Below are 17,975 nucleotides of genomic sequence, written 5' to 3'. Positions count from 1 at the left end.
TCTCTAACAACACAGATATTAGGAGAGGCTCCAAAAATTATCTGAAGTAGAGAGGATTCATCCTTTTCTCTGCTGGGCAGGTGGAATACAGAACTGGTCACTTTAATCAGACATGAGTGAGCTTGGTTAGGGCCCATAACATATTAGTTTTAATCCTTCTTTTCATTTTAACAACTGAAATTTTTACTTCCTTAGTAAAAGTTAACTTTATAATACAAAAGATAATATGAAATAACTTTTTCTTGGTCATCCCATTCTACGTTTTGTATAGTGCTAGCTCCTACAGTTTCCAGTTTAATACATGTTAATGTGTATGTCTTCTCATTAAGAATAATATTTGTAGCAACTAGGACCATTCCACCCTCTCATGGAAACTCAATTTATACAAGATACTACTTTTATCCTACATAGTATAGCATTAAAGAAAAGCAAAAGTTGCTCAGTCGTGTCCGACTCTTTGCAAGCCTATGGACTATACAGTCCATGGAATTCTCCAGGCCAGAATGTTGGAGTTGATAGCCGTTCCCTTTTCCAGGGGATCTTCCCAACCCAGGGATCGAACCCAGGTCTCCCACATTTCAGACAGTTTCTTTACCAGCTGAGCCACCAGGGAAGCCCAGCATTGAAGAAAGCAGTCCTAAATTTTTAGTAAACTAAAGAGATTCATTTCAGTTCAGTTGCTCAGTCATGTCCGACTCTGTGACCCTACGGACTGCAGCATGCCAGGCTTCCCTGTCCATCTCCAACTTCCGGACCTTGCTCAGACTTATATCCATTGCATCCATGATGCCATCCAACCATCTCATCCTCTGTCATCCCCTTCTCTTCCCGCGTTCAGTCTTTCCCAGCATCAGGGTCTTTTTTAACATCAGTACTTCACATCTGGTGGCCAACTTATTGGAGCTTCAACCTCAGCATCAATCCTTGCAATGAGTATTCAGGATTAATTTCCTTTCAGACTTTATCTGATTTTATCTCCTTGCAGTCCAAGGGACTCAAGAGTCTTCTCCAACACCACAATTCAAAAGCATCAATTCTTCAGCACTCAGCTTTCTTTATAGTCCAACTCTCTCATCAATACCTGACTACTAGAAAAACCATAGCTTTGACTAGACGGACCTTTGTTGGCAAAGTCATTCTTTTAAATATTTTCCACTCGTATAGCTCTGACAATTTCTTATAGAAAAGGAATGTACTGTTACAGGAGCAAGTGTCATTCAAAGATGTATGTGTGGACTTCACCCAGGAAGAGTGGTACCTGCTGGATCCTGCTCAGAAGATATTATACAGAGACGTGATCCTTGAAAATTATAGCCACCTTGTCTCAGTAGGTAAGAATTCTTTTCCACATGATTACCAGTAGCATGCATTTCTTAGCTGATGAAATGTAAAAACTCCCTGTGAAATTTTCTGATGGAGATTCAAGGCCCTAAATGACTGGTCCCTTTTGCCCACTATAAAGTATGCTGTAGTCTTACCTCCTTGGGAATTGGTTTATTTAGGCACCTCTTTTAGATAGTTCCCAAAGCTGTACCTTTCTTCCCCATCATTTTTTTAGAGTTCTTGAAGCCAGACTGTTCAGCCATAGTCCTGTGTTACTCTCTTTACAGGGAATTGCATTACTAAGCCAGAAGTGATCTTCAAGATCGAGCAAGGAGAAGAACCGTGGATACTAGAGGAAAGATTCCCAAAACAGTGGCACTCAGGTGAGTTAGTGAGTTCACAGGCAGATGGAAGCCAGAGGAAATGAGATCTTAGGCCATTGGTATATGATTCCAACCCCTGACCTTTGAAAGTGATTGACAGTTGGCCCACATACTTATGTTACCTTAATCACATTCTTCTGTATGTCACTTTCACTCATAAATCTTTCCCTTTCTTCTTTGACATTTTAGAGTCATCTACCTATATCCATAATCCAAACTCATTTGGCTCCATCTGAGATAATTTTTCTTGATTATTTTAAAACTGTCCACCTTCCATCTATTGTCTTTGGACATCTTTTGTTAGATGGTATGATTCATGTAATACTTTAATATATTCATTTAATAAATATATGGTGAGCATTCAGTATGACCCAATTATGTTTATACATAATTAAAAGAATGTCCCTATTATCAGAGTGTGTAATACAGTGAGAGACAAAAAGCATTCGTGTGTGTGTATGAAGATGTATGTGCATGTATACACACACACATGGTGTTGGGTGGTGGTAAGTACTGTGAAGAGCTGAAGCAGTGAAAAGGGGGTTAGAGAATGATAACATCCTATTTGTAATCAAATATACAGAATTCAAGAGAAAATGGGCTTCACTTGTGGCTCAGCTGGTAAAGAATCCGCCTACAAAGCAGGAGACCTGAGTTCAATCCCTGGGTTGGGATGATCCCCTGCAGAAGGGAACAGCTACCCATGCCAGTATTCTAGCCTGGAGAATCCCATGCACTGTATAGTCCATGGGGTTACAAAGAGTTGGACACGACTGAGCGACTTTCACTTCACTTCAAGAGAAAATATATTTTATGAGGTACACAATAGATATGAGTCTCTAATAAATTAAAGTGTGAGCTCTGTGGATTCTGAATACTCCCGGCAGAGGGAACATCAGGTGCTGGTGTTAAACTTGTCAGATTAGTGTGCTGTTAGAGTATCTAAGGAAGTATAACGATGTCATGGTAGCTGGAGGTGAGTGGGCATGGGGGAGATTGGTAGGAGATGATGTCATAAGTAGCATGGACTGTGGCAGATATATTAATTTTATTTTGAGTGATGTGGGAAATCCTCAGGCTTTTTTCAGTATATATAAATCAAATTAAGCTAGCAGATTGGATTTACAGTTTAAAAGACTCTCTCTGACTTCTCTGTTGTGACCATGAGATGGGTGGATGGTGCTTAGGCACAAGCAAGGAAAGAATACCAGTTAGGATACTATTGTATACCCAGAGAAGAGAAGCTAGTTGCTTAGGCTGTGTTGGAAATGCTGAAAAATGGTGGATTTGTACATATATCTTGAACATGAGGCCAAGAGGATTTGTTACTGGGTTGGATGTAGAGTGCGAAAGGAGGAGGAGTTGAGCATGAATTCAATGATTTGTTTCCAGTACCTGATAACTTAGAGTACTATTTACTGAGAGAAAAAATTTGGAGGAGTGATTAGAGGAGAGTTAGTACAGTTGGTCACAAGAAGCTTGGGATAACTGCTAGACTCTGGGAGAGACATACATAGAACTTCTTTGTAAAAGACCATACAGTAAATATTTTAGGCTTTGTGGGCCACACATGGTCTCAATTGCTGCTGCTGCTCTTCCTCCTCTTACATCTTTCTCTTCTTTCTCTTCCTCCTCACTCTTATATTTCCCTTTAAAAACATCCTTAGTTCTAGGCCCACAACCTTACAGTCAAGAGTTTGCTGACCCCTTTTCTAGAGAGTGGTTGTTTGTAAATGAGAGAGGTAGTTGTGGTGCAGTACTGCTTTTACAAGGTGTGTGAATCCACTAAATCTTGTCATTAGAGGAGATTGAGGGGAACAGTCTGAGTCACTTGAAAATTAGAGAGCCTGGTTTCCCAGGGGTCAAATAAGGAACATTCAGCCATCCATTACTACCTTAAATGGCAACCATGGGTTCAGTGTCCTAAACCTGTTATCCCCTGTTACTAGTTTTTTCAAATTCCTAATGTTATTTTCTTTTCCATCTTCTTCATATTCATCTATTCATTTTCTCACTTGTCACTGATACCTGACTTGATCTTCCTAGTTGTTTTTTCCTGCCTAAAGCATCCAATTTATCTTTCACTAGCCTAACAAAGTTGATCCTTATTAATAAATGAAATCAAAATCTCCTTTCAGTGACTGTCACAGTCTAGCACTGTTTTACATATCTGTATCTTTTTTACTGCTCTTCAGAGTTCATTTTAAACTTCATGCTATCTTATGTCTTAAATTTCACTTTTAAATATTTTCTCATTTTTCTATAATTTTCACTTTGGTTTATTTTGCCTTTTAAGTAACTTAATTAAAATTGGGCATGCAAAGTGTTTAAACATTGCATGGTCTATAATAATGGCTTGTTGTTATTATTTTGGGCTTCCCTAGTGGCTCAGAGGGTAAAGCGTTATTATTATTTCACTTACTTTAAGTTAGTGATCAATTTTTTGCTGTAACTTAAATAGTCTGTATTTTATAACCCTAATCCACTAGCATCTGTAGCCCCAAAACTCATACCTGATGATATGATTGTTGCTTAGGGTTTCTATCATTGCTGAGATGTTGTTTTCCCAAAGAGAAGCTTGAGATAATTATTTGAATCTGAGATGGAATAAGTTTCATATATATATATTACTCCAGGATTCTTGGGCTTCCCTCATGGCTCAGCTAGTAAAGAATCTATCTGCCTGCAGTGTGGGAGACCTGGGTTCGATCCCTGGGTTGGGAAGATCCCTTGGAGAAGGGAACAGCTACCCACTCCAGTATTCTGGTCTGGAGAATTCCATGGACTGTATCGCCCATGGGGTCACAAACAGTTGGACACAACTGAGCGACTTTCACTTTCAGTATATATAGATATATATGTACATATATTACATATATATGTGTACGTATATATCTATATATACACACACACATACATATATATACATACACACCATATATGGTATAAAGTACATAGTTGAGGCCAGAACTAGAAGTATCCATACTTTCCTTTCATACTTTTCCTGATTCTGATATTTTAATAATTACTTTGTTGAACCAAGTTTAGAAGAGATCACTCTTTTTCATCCATTCAGAAAGCATTCTATAGTATTTTTACTAAATGCACATTCTCTTATTTTATCCTGAAGTACAGGTTGAAAATAATTCATACGCACATCAGTTTTTAAGAATCATAAATGTCCTGTCTCCTCAGTGAAGTCAGAGGAAATAGAATTTTGCTAACACCTGCCTAGACTGTGATCATGACACAGGGTGTATCGTTGAGCAATGGACTTGTTTCATCTTACAGTGAATTAAACAGGTAGTAACTTCTAAAGGCAGCAGGTGGAGACTGAAAATGATAGGGATGTTGTAGAGTTTGTTGGCTTTGTTATTTTATTATTAGTTTTGTGGTTTGTTGTTTTAAATTAAAGTAGCATTTCCTGGAGGATGTTCAGGTCCCAAGAAGAGCCAAGGCTGGAGTGTAACTAATTATATAAAAGGTGTGTTTTTGAGAATGAGCAATTTGTTAAATATCCAGCTAGAACTGCACATATTTTTTAATGGACTTACAGAATTATGACTTGAACTCATAATATGAATTCAGTTTTTGTTTTAATTTGTGTTTGTCAAGGTAGTAACTATTATCAGTTAGTCTTTGGAGCCATGGACTCAGGACTGTTTTAGATTTTTTTTTTAACATATATTAATATTGTTTCACCTAGTTAGTCACTCAGTCATGTCCAACTCTTTGTGACCCCATGGACTGTAGCCCACCAGGCCTCTGTCCATGGAATTCTCCAGGCAAGAATACTGGAGTGGGTAGCCATTCCCTTCTCCAGGGGATCTTCCTGACTCAAACAGTCAAACCTGGGTCTCCTCCTTTTCAGGCAGATTCTTTACCATCTGAGCCACCTGGGAAGCCAGTTTCATTGAGTAGTGACAGTAAAGAATAGCCAAGAATTTTTACAATAAAGTTTGTTGAAGGCCTCAGAACCATATATTAACAGAAAAATATGATCGTTATAGGTCTCATCTGTAAGCAAAAGCCACAGATAGTCTAGATATGAAAGCAGAAAACCTTGATGTAAATTATAAACTTAGATATGAAAGCAGACTTAAAGATCAGTATTGGTTCAGGAACAAAATTGTTTTGGGGGAAAATAAGGCAGCAGATTGAAATAAAGAAACGTATGCCTTGATGGTTGGGACAACTTCATTAACAGCTGTGAGTCCACAGAATGAGCCTGGTCCTTTTGCAGAGATGGTCTGTCCATCATCTGTTTTGTATTTCCTGTTGGGCATTTGTGTTGTTGCGAATCACAGCTTGATAGAGAGTTAGAGTCTGGATTAAAGCATTGTCCTTTAGAGCATGAGGAAGTAGGTACTTTCAGAAATTTGTTTTGATGTTCATATATCAAATGGGAAAAAAGAATAGTAACATGCACATTAGTGAGGCTCCTACCACAGTAATCAAGCTGTGGGAAGGTAAGGACAAGAAAGCATGATCTACCTCTGTCAAACTGAGTTCATCCTCTAATATGTTTCTTAAACAGTCTATTTTTCTTGAGAAACAAATGAACAAAACAAAACAAAAAACCTCTCTTGTTAAACTCATCCAGTTCTTGGAGTTTCCTGTTCCCTAAATGAATAATTCTTACAAAATCTCCATCCCTTGCTTACCATGTCTTATTATAATTATTCCATGTGAATTAAAGGAATCCTGAACTCTCAGACTATTCTTCTGAACCTGAGGCAGTTGGTGTTTTCAGAACTTTAGTCTGGTGTTGATGTGAAGAGTAGAAGTGAGTACTCTAGTAGGAATCACACCAGGTAATCAGTGTCTGAGGGGGTTAGGACTCGACTGTTTTGTTTCCACAAAACATAGTTCATTTTCTGAAAGCCCTTGTCTACTAATCTTCAGTGTAATGATATTCAGTGTTCAATGTCTCTGTTGGGCTCACTCCATTCTCTTGAGTTTCCTGATTTCTGAATCAGCCACTCTCTGGTTCCCTGTGTTTTGAATATATTTCACCTTTTTCTGTCTAGTTTTAAAGTGTGTATTAATAAAGTATTAAATGTTACTGCCAGTTTCCTTCCCCTATTTTTACTGAAGCATGTTTTTATTTTCCACTCAAACCAGAAGAGTAAAGAAAATGTATGCTGGATTTTAGTTCACACCAGAAAACTGAGCCTAAAGCAAAAGAACTGACTGTGTAATAGGGCATTTGTGTAAAAGTCGAATTCAATTAGAAATGTACTAGGATTCATAAGATGTGGTTATTTTTCTCATTTCTAGAAGACTGGAAAGTTGATGACCTAATAGACAGCACCCAGGAAAATCAAGATGAACATTTTTGGCAACTTGCTTTCACCAGCAACAAAGCATTAAGTACAGATAGTGGTGACAGAGTAAGGAAAACTTTAAATCTAGGTACAGACTCCATTCCTTCAAGCAATTTTCTATATAAAATATGTGACTCATGTGAAGTGAGTTTGAAAAATATTTCAGGCTTAATTATTAACAGAAAGAACTATTCTGGAAAGAAGCCTGATGAGTTTAATGTATATGAGAAATTGCTCCTTGATATTGGGCATGACAAAGCTCCTCTTGGAGGGAAATCTTATAAATATAATCAAAAAAAGAATGTCCTCAATCATGGACAGGATCTCACTCAGTCAATTTTTGACCAGCCTTTTGAGTATAATGAAAATGGAAGAGGCAACCATGGAGAGGCAGCCTTTTTCACAAATAAGAAAGTTCAGATAGGAGAGACACACTGTAAATATAATGAATGTGGAAGAAACTTCATCCAAAGTTTGAAGCTCAGTTTATCTCAGAGAACTCTTTTTGAAATGGAGCCATGTGAATGCAGCATTTGTGGTAAGTCCTTCTATATGGATTTAAGATTCGGACATCAGAGAGCTCTTATGGGGGACAGTCCTTATGAATATAATGAATATGGGCAAATTTTCTGCGGCAATTCAACTTTTGTTATCCATCAGGGAACTTACACAGAAAAGATTCCCCATGAATATAAAGTCAGTCACAAAACATGGGAAAAGTCAGCTCTCTTTAAACATCAGATAGTACACATGGGGGAAAAACCTTATGAGCACAATGAAAATGGAAATACTTTGAACAAGAAGTCACATCTCACCCAACTTCGAAGAGCTCACTCAGGAGAAAAAACCTTTGTGTGTGGTGAATGTGGGAAAACATTCTGGGAGAAGTCAAACCTCACTCAGCATCAGAGAACACACACAGGAGAGAAACCCTATGAATGTACTGAATGTGGGAAATCCTTTTGTCAGAAACCACATCTTACCAACCATCAGCGAACACATACAGGAGAAAAACCCTATGAATGTAAGCAGTGTGGGAAAACATTCTGTGTGAAGTCAAACCTCACCGAACATCAGAGAACACACACAGGGGAGAAACCCTATGAATGTAATGCATGTGGAAAGTCATTCTGCCACAGGTCAGCCCTAACTGTACATCAGAGAACACACACAGGAGAGAAACCCTTTATATGTAATGAATGTGGTAAATCCTTCTGTGTGAAATCAAACCTCATTGTACATCAAAGAACTCACACAGGAGAGAAACCCTACAAATGTAATGAGTGTGGGAAAACCTTCTGTGAGAAATCAGCTCTCACTAAACATCAGAGGACTCACACAGGGGAGAAACCCTATGAGTGTAATGGATGTGGGAAAACCTTTAGTCAGAGGTCAGTACTCACTAAACATCAGAGAATTCACACAAGGGTGAAAGCTCTTTCAGCATCCTGAACATTAAGAAGCCTTCATCCACGCTTTCAAATATGTTATACAGGTTTTTTAAATGAGATGAATGAAACCCAAAGAATATCACAAATTCCTTTAGAGAGTGAGATTTTGTTGTAATTCAGATAATTAGTACTAGAATAAAACCTTATTCATGTTTTGAATATGTAAAAGCTTTCCAAAAAAAGTAAAACTTTTCATCAGAAAATTTATATTGAAGGGAAATTCAGTTACATAATATGGTGAAAAAAAAAAACACCTTTGTCTAGAATTTATGTTGTGTAGTGCCATATTCTGGATGTGATACAAAAATTTTATTGTTGTTAATATAATAGGTGATACTCATTTGCAGTCATATTCACAGTGGAATCTGAAGTTTAAAGACATTAAATGACAACAGCATTAAACATTTATGTGAAGAGTCCTTGATGTTTGCAGGCCTTTTGTGGGTATGCTAATATCATAGAAATTTGAGGTATTCTTGATTGGTGTATTAGAGCCTAACATGCTTATGAAGAGAAAATCTAAACTCTTAATTAACTGTTACAGTCTATATTAACATTTCCCACACTAGATACCATCAATGTCTTTTTAGGTTGTAATAATTATGTATATTTGTATATGTAAATGTATTTATATACACTTACCAATACACAGTGATGTGCTGCAGTAAGTTTATACTGACTTGCAAGCACTGCTGATAAATTTTCAGGAAGTTTATGAGCCAGTTGTTAAACACAGTCATTATTTTAAAGTATTAATTTACAGTTAAATATTAAAAAAACAAAGATAATACATACTCAACACTCATCATTTCCTAATTATTTCACAGTGTTTTGCTATTATCTTTGTTCTTTAGGTTATCTGTATTGTTAAATCAGCATGATGAATATTATATAATGATGTAGTACTATACATCTGTGACCAGCCCTACGTTCAGTGCCATTGTGTTGGTAGTGTGGCATTAGTGGCAGTATTTACAGTGGTACATCACTGTGTATATATGCAAATACATTTGGCAAATTTAAAATACTAGCCACATACCCCTTCTCCCATTTCCATAGATAAATGGCTCTGTCCATTACTGCTGAATGGCCTCTTCAAAAAAGAAGCCAAAATATGTTTTTGGGGAGGTTTTTAACTACCTATGCATCAATCCTATTTTCAGTACTACCAGAGACTCTCTGTAATGTGGCCAGTATATGCTGTTTTACTACCTGTTGCTCACCTTTCTTCTAATTTTGCTGGCATATGTGAATGAGTATGGCCATTATTACTGAGCTTCCACGTCGATAAAAAGGCCAAACAATATTTTCCTGAAGTTATTCAGCTGCCTTGGGTCAGTCAATAATGTGAATGCTGTTAATAATAATGATAATTACATAAATTTTGCAAAGGTTAACATCAGTTATGAACAGTAACGCTCACGGTATTCGGCAAATAAAAGTAGCGTGTGTAATGAAATGCTTCTGTTCTACTCTTGGTGCTTTATTGCTGTATCTATTTGGGCATGATGTGTGTAACCCAAGTTGTATGTAACTCAGGAACTATGTACTTGTATCTAATTTAATAGAATGTAATATACTATCTCTCTCTCCTTTGTCCTACTGTTTTCTTTGCTTCTTTGGAAAACACTGATAAGCAGTTCCAAGAAACACTGCCCCCCAAATAGCCATTCCCTGCTTCCTCCTTGTTGGGCCATGTTTTGTCTTTTTGTCCATCCTTTCCCCAGATGATTTAGGGGTAAATCCACATTAGTCTAAGTTAATCATGAATATTCTGTTCTAGTGATTTTGTTGGGATGGACAGGTGAATAATGAGATACTTGGAAAATATTCTCAGTGCTTCGGGGAAAGAACTCAGTGATAAAATATTGTCATGACATGAGAACAGATTGTCTCTCATCTGCTGAACTTTTTCATGGCTGTATGTTATCCTAGATTATAGTTGTGGCCTGGTAGGGCAATAGCCTGAAGAGAACAGTACACAAGATGGGAAAAACCTGACTCAGAGGTACTGTCACTGAACTGCACAACTCTTTCTGGACCTGCTCTCTGCTCAGTATTTAATTCAAATACTGGGACAAAAGAGGCTTCTTGTTTATTCTTGGAGATGTCTGTTATTTAGCACTGAAGGCATTCACCTGATTCAAATGAATTCTTTTCTAATAGAAGTGTTAATGTTCTATTTAATGTTCTGGTGTTACTGTTCTAGTTTTAGAGATGAATTATTTTCTTTGACAGATTAATGTAGGGAGGGCTGTTGGTATCAGCCGTGGTTCTAGTGAAAAACAATTCTGATCCAACTAAGAAGACTTTCATGGCAGACTTACTACAGTGGTTTGCCAGAAACAAGGGATATTGAAGCACCTAGAGATTAGTGTCCCCAGGAGGCCATTACCCTTCTAAGTCCATGAGGCCAAAGGATGGAAGCAGGTGTTCAACAGAGCCCAATAAGAGCCGCTGCTCTTGTGGAGGAGGGGCCATCTCATGGGAGATATTGTCATCTGCAAAATTATGGACCACATTTCTGGAACCCAATCAGATGCCATCTGCAAGTGAGCCCATGTGGGCACAGAGAACGTAGAGGGGAAGGTCTGGGTGGAGCTACTGGAGAATAAGCAGCACAGTGTTTTTTATTCCTGTAAACTCCTATATAATGGCTCAGTATTAGAAATAAAATTATTCTTCTAGTTGAAAGTTAAGTATTTCTGCTTCATTGTGCTTTTATGCTGTCATAAGTAAATTCCTTTTGGAACTGAGCACTGTGGCAGGTATGTCTCTCCTTTGATATATGTGAAGCAGACATGTTAACTTGATTATTCATATAACCCCACATGATATTTCTTGTCATATGTGGTGTGAGGTTAGCAGCTCTGTGTTCTTCCAAATAAATAGCAAGTCCTCTCTGCACTGTTTGATTAATTCGTTCTTTTTCTTGTTGGCTTGATATGACCACTGGGGTAACTGGGTACCTCTCTAGGTACCATAATAGTAGATGTTTAACTCACATATTATAATAAGTACATTTTATGGGATTTTTAATTCAAATATAATATTTTGACGGTATTTCTGGTTGGTAAAATTCAAATGCCCATAAAATAAGACTCTGGTATGTTATAAATTCTCTATAGGTAGATATATAAGGTTAAGAAAGTGAAAGTGTTAGTTGCTCAGTGTGTCTGACTCTTTGTGACCCTATGGACTGTACCCCACCAGGCTCCTCTGTCCGTGGAATTCTCCAGGCAGGAATACTAGCTTGGGTAGCCACTCCCTTCTCCAGGGAATCTTCCCAACCCAGAGACTGAACCCGAGTCTCCTGCATTGCAGGCAGATTCTTTACTATCTGAGCCACTAGGGGCGCCCATACATGTGTTAAATTACATGGCAAAAGGCCCAGGATACATGTTGATCTAAAAGCCAATTGTTATTTTAAGGGTGGTAACTATTGAGTGGGGAGAAGGCAGTGGCACCCCACTCCAGTACTCTTGCCTGGAAAATCCCATGGATGGAGGAGCCTGGTAGGCTGCAGTCCATGGGGTCGCTAAGAGTCGGGCACGACTGAGTGACTTCACTTTCACTTTTCACTTGCATGTACTGGAGAAGGAAATGGCAACCCGCTCCAGTGTTCTTGCCTGGAGAATCCCAGGGATGGTGGAGCCTGGTGGGCTGCCGTCTCTGGGGTCACACAGAGTCAGACACGACCAAAGTGACTTAGCAGCAGCAACTATTGCATGTAGAGATTGAAGAACACTCTTCTGTTATACTCCAAAGAGTATGTATGCCCTCTTCGCACAGTATGGGCCCTGGCATAATCAGCATAGTCCTAGGAAAGCTTAGGAAATTCCACTACCCCCTGGGCACAGATCAGCGCTGCCATACTTCACCAAGTTCTTCCATTTTAAGAAATATAATTAAAGAGTGACAAGAGCAGAGCTTGTCATCACTAGGGGCTTCAAGGAATTCTGAAAACCCTCTTTATTCTCTAAGGACTTGAGCCTCTTTTGAGGGGTTAGACAACTGAGAACGTTTGGCCTGTGTGTTATTGGAAGTAAGTTCAGGATACGATCACCTCTTTTACATAGGGATAACAGCACCCCACTCCAGTACTCTTGCCTGGAAAATCCCATGGATGGAGGAGCCTGGTAGGCGGCAGTCCATGGGGTCGCACAGAGTCAGACACTACTGAGCGACTTCACTTTCACTTTTCACTTTCATGCATTGGAGAAGGAAATGGCAACCCACTCCAGTGTTCTTGCCTGGAGAATCCCAGGGACGGGGAAGCCTGGTGGGCTGCTGTCTATGGGGTCACAGAGAGTCGGACACGACTGAAGTGACTTAGCAACTTAGCAGCAACCTCCCCTATTTTGTGGATGAGGAATCTGAACCCAGAAAGGATCAACCATCCTATACTCTAGACTCCAAACATGTTCAGGGTGGCATGAAAAATATTAAGCCTCACTTCTCCACCTCCCCAAGTATCTGAGGGGAACCTGCTCTTAAACAGTGTGTGTCTAAGAGTAGACACCAGTTTCTCATTGTCTGGAAGACAAGCCTGAGTGTGAAAGGAGAGGCAGGCTGGGAAAGGGGAGACTTAGTTCCTCAGACAAAAGGAAGGAATTTGAGATTATGTACTTAAAAAGATAATGTAGTGGCTACTGCAACTCTTATACATTCTTCTAGTAATATAACCTATTTTTGTGTACATGGAGTTGGAATTTACCTCAGATGATACCATCTCTTCTGGCCCCATGTCTGTATTCATCCAGGAATAATCCTTTGTTAAAAATAAGCCAATGAGAACCCATTCTAGAATATTTTTATCAAAAAGTCATCATGACCAGATAGCTTGTGTCCTTGCTGTCAGCAGCCATATCAAGAAAATACATCTCCATGGGAGAACATGATCAGTATAAAATTTTCCCACTTATAGACATACAATGGGAAAAGTTGTCAGAAAGAGTGATTTTATGTAGTGTGGAAAGGGAAAGACCTCAATGGGGAGGCCAGCATGGAGGGACGGAGCCATTTGAATATCTGGAGGAAGCTGTGTGTATGTGTGTGTGTGATGCATATGTATGTATAACCTGTTTTGTTTTGGCATTGGGCCCATTTTCTATCTTGAACTTGACCTCCTCTTGCCTGATACGACCTATCACTTCATATCCAGTCTATACTTGGCAGGGAAGGTATATTTGGCAGAGCCATAGACTCTGGGAGGGTTCAACTCATGAGTAGACTATATGTCTTCAGCCACTACCCCTGTTATTGCTTCCAATTGGAGACTGCAGCTTCCAATTGATAGGTTGTCCTGAACCTACCCCTTTATCTGTGTTTTTTGGGGAAGGCTTATCCTGTTGAATCCCTGTTATTTTCACACTATCTTACTCTGCCATCCCAACACCACTTATTGAATAGGCCCATTTCTCTCCACTTCTTTGAAACACTATCATAGACTAAATTCTTATCACAATCTTAGGACTTAACATGTATATTTCCCCACTCAAAGCTAAAATATTTAGATTATTATACATTTTCAGATAAGTATTAGTCTCCATTTTCACAAAATGTTTGGCTCTTCCCAATATTACACATAAAATTTACATTTGTTCTAACAATGAAACCAAAAGAAATAAATAACTTGAGATTTTGTTGGGAATGTTGTGCCGTAATATGCTTCATTTTTCATTCAGAAAAATGATATGTACCTCTAATTACTCAAATCTTTTAAACTGTTGTTTAATAAAGTTCATTTCCTTCATATAGATTCTGCATATTTGTTATTTATGTCTACATATTTTTCTTTGAACTTGTAAACCTCTTGACTGTATTATTGTGGACATAAGAGGGACACTTTGTATTATTAAAATTTATATACCAATAAAGATTTTCACTGTATGCTCAATGAAAAGATAGTCACAAAGTATTTGTTTAAAAAAAAAGAGCTGGTACTTAAAGTTAACTTTGAGAGAAGGGGGTTTCTTTTGGGTAATATTTGTTTTTTTGTATGTTTTCATTTTTGTTTCATAATTGTGTAATTTTTCCCATTTAACATAATTTGCAACCCAGGAGAAACCCTGATTACCATGGATATGACACTTTTTAATTGTTGGCCTCTGTTTTCAGCTTTATTTAAATGTTGTACCTGTATTCATAAATGAAGTGGATATATTGGTGACATACATCTGTGGTAGTTTTATGTTAGTATAGAGTCAAAGTGTGATTATAGCCCATTTCTGAATCATCTTCTTGGGATTATAAAAGAGGAGCATCTCCAGAGAGAAGAGGTTATTTATTTAGGAAGCACTGAAGGAGGGACCATAGAGGCTAATGTCCACTGAATCCAGAAAAGTGACGAACTGGGCCTCTGACTCTGGGAAGGCAAGGTGCAGCCCTCTGCTCTGCACGTGTGCAGTTCACTGCCTCCAGCCTCCTAAGGCTCCAGCGTCTCACCTTCAGAGACCTAGTTGGGGCAGAGAGCTGGAAAGGAAGTTTGTGCACTTTGGGGTTCTGTGGAGTTTGACAGTCAGAAAAGAAGATTATTTTACAGTGGATAGATTCCAAAATTTCTCCAGATACTTCTCAGTTGGGTCCATTTACATTTTAATTTATGCCCATAATATTTTTGTGCTTGCCCTGGACTTACCTTCAGATAAAGGCCTCTGAAGACAGGCTATGCTCCAGGGTCTGTGTTTCAGCGTAATGGGAACAATGCAGAGAGAGAGGATGAAGACTGGAATTAAGCAGGGGATGGGCTGTGGTTGCATTTGCTACTTTCCTTGAGGAAAGCTCCTTACGTCAGCAGCCAGATGTGTGCAGTAAAATGTATACATCTTAATTCCAGAAGATCTTTCTAGAGCTGTACATGCCAGGGCATGACCTCATGCCCTGTTATTGAGGAGAGTTGTTAAAGGCTCTCTGATAAAAGCTAAGGCTATGGGGTGTTAGTGGTGTGTAGTAAAGCACACTGTTCAGAAGCATGGACTTTGGAGCTATGTCTGCATACATGTCCAGATTCTACTACTTAATAATACATCTGTGATTCTACATAGGCATTCTGCATCGAGCCACTGAAAACCTAAGTTTATCCCTCTCTAAAATGTGAATGACAGCGGTGCCTACTTTGTAGAGTTATAGGACTTAAATAAGCAAGTAAATTTTAAATTTATTCATTCAATTAATAGGAGTCAGACAATTCTACAGTTGATTAAGAGTTATTTGAAAATCAAACAAAAAAGTCTTTGGAGACTTACGTCACCAAGATGGTGAAGTAGGAGACCCCAGCATCCCCCAACAAAGATCAAAAAATAATTATCCAGGAACAAAAACAGCTCTGGGAGATCTCAGGAGTCCAATTAAGCCTGGAATACAGAGCAAAACAAGAAACCTGAGAAGAACTCAAAAAGGAAAGGAAGTACCACTTCATTTTGCCTGTATCATCACACTCACCCTGGCCAGCAAGGCTCGGTGCCAGACGGGACAACCCTGCTAGAAAGTTTTCTTGGAAAAGGAGGAGCAGGCAAGCAGCCAGCCTCCCCAGCCTTTCAGGGCATCACACAAAGGACTCACTTAGGTTTCACTCCACCCAGAAACTGGCACAGCTGAGGTGAACAGAGGTAGCTAGGAACAAGGAAGAAGAGCAGGGGCCACCAGTATCAGTCACACAGTAGGAATAACCACGGTTCTGAGTCACCTGTTGTGCAGAGGATCCCAGCAGCTTTCCCACTGAAGAAACCAACAGCCAGCACAGCCACACAGTCCCTTCAGATTTCACCAGTTTTTGCCCAACAGATATTTCCATTTACCGACACCAGCTGCCTGAGTCCTTCTTTACTCCCTTCAGCTCCACCCCCTCCTCCAGAGCCTGGGATCCACAAGAGCACATAGTCAAGACCTCTGCAGCTGGGAGAGTGTAAGACACCAGCCTAGACCCCACACTAACCTCTACCACCATAGGCACCCTTGAGGTTAGCTCCTTTAGCTGTGCATTTGCATAGTGCCAGCCTCTTTTTTTTTTTTTTTTTTCCCGGTCTTTATTGAATGTGTTACAGTATTGTTTCTGTTTGATATGTTTTGGTTTTTTAGCCACAAAGCACTGGGATCTTAGTTCACCAACTAGGGATCAAACCCACACTCCCTTCACTGGAAGGCAAAGTCTTAACTACTGAACTGCCATGGAAGTCCTTGCCAGCCTGACTCTTGTCACCAATTTCTTTTGCCATGTTCACACCTGTTGTGCTATCCTGTGGCCATGGAAGTGCATGCTGTCAGCCATGTTCCCCATAAATGCTTGTGGGCCTGGATTCAGCCATATCTCAAGTCACTGGACTGTATCTCTCGATTCACTGGCAGAAAAGACCCTGATGCTGGGAGGGATTGAGGGCAGGAGGAGAAGGGAATGACAGAGGATGAGATGGCTGGATGGCATCACCGACTCGGACGTGAGTCTGAGTGAACTCTGGGAGTTGGTGATGGAGAGGGAGGCCTGGCGTGCTTCGATTCACGGGGTCGCAAAGAGTCGGACACGACTGAGCGACTCAACTGAACTGAACTGAACACACTGCCAGCTTTGCACTGCATTCCTCTGGCCTGAACTATGTCACTAACATCTACTGCTGTGTGCCTGTGGCTATACCTTATAGCCATAGGAGTGCAAGGCAATCAGTTCAGTTCAGTCGCTCAGTCATATCCAACTCTGCAACCCTATGGTCTGCAGCACACCGGGCTTCCCTGTCCATCACCAACTCCCAGAACCTACTCAAACTCATGACCATCATGTCAGTGATACCATCCAACCACCTCATCCTCTGTTTTCCCCTTCTCCTCCCGCCTTCAATCTTTCCCAGCATCAGGGTCTTTTCCAATAAGTCGGTTCTTCACATCAGGTGGCCAAAGTATTGGAGTTTCAACTTCAGCATCAGTACTTCCAATGAACATTCAGGACTGATTTCCTTCAGGATTGACTGGTTGGATCTCCTTGCAGTCCAAGGGACTCTGAAGAGTCTTCTCCAACACCACAGTTCAAAAGCATCAATTCTTTGGTGCTCAGCTCTCTTTATAGTCCAATTCTCACATCCATACACGACTACTGGAAAAACCATAGCTTTGACTAGATGGACCATTTTTGGCAATAGGGCCCCATTAACTGCATCTGGACCCAGATTCAGCCCTGTCTCTTGTCACTGGTCTGCACCACTGCACTCACTGGAAACTACCCTTGCAGCTGTGCACCTGCATGTTCCTAACCTGACTCCCTTCACTGGCTTCACTGTCGTGCAAGTAAGTGCCTGTGGAGACAGCCCTGCAGCCATAGGGGTACACACCAACAGCCAGGGCCCCCACAGCAGCCAGTGAGCCCACAGCTGGTGCAGGCCCTTTTTGCTGGCGCTGGTCCTCACCGCTGTGTGTCTGCAACCAACCCCTGTATGAACACCTATGCAAGAATACAGGGATTATGAAAAATTAGGGAAATACAACAATAGCAAAGAAACAGTAAA

At 39.9% G+C, this 17,975-nt stretch overlaps 1 protein-coding gene across 13 annotated transcripts in view; it reads left to right on the top strand.

The window, feature by feature from the left end:
• The window catches only part of ZNF248 (zinc finger protein 248), a 37,091-nt gene extending 22,702 nt beyond the window's left edge, over window positions 1-14,389 (top strand). For 9 of the 13 annotated variants that reach the window (XM_086381488.1, XM_086381474.1, XM_086381482.1 and 6 more), the window contains 3 exons: window positions 1,205-1,331; window positions 1,611-1,706; window positions 6,987-14,389. In XM_086381488.1, the coding sequence (XP_086237614.1) occupies window positions 1,205-1,331; window positions 1,611-1,706; window positions 6,987-8,485 (1,722 nt within the window). In that variant the 3' untranslated portion in view covers window positions 8,486-14,389. The remainder of the gene's footprint in view (window positions 1-1,204; window positions 1,332-1,610; window positions 1,707-6,986) is intronic. The other 4 variants (XM_086381478.1, XM_086381486.1, XM_086381479.1 and 1 more) reach the window with 1 other exon arrangement.
• The last annotated feature ends 3,586 nt before the right edge of the window (window positions 14,390-17,975 follow it).

The sequence above is a fragment of the Bos grunniens genome, chromosome 28 (assembly GCF_055505025.1).
Source record: "Bos grunniens cultivar Pamir isolate PY7600 chromosome 28, Bosgru_T2T1.0, whole genome shotgun sequence".
Taxonomy (NCBI): domain Eukaryota; kingdom Metazoa; phylum Chordata; class Mammalia; order Artiodactyla; family Bovidae; genus Bos; species Bos grunniens.
Note: the sequence above shows the minus strand (reverse complement) of the source record. Positions and strands in the feature narration are given on the sequence as shown.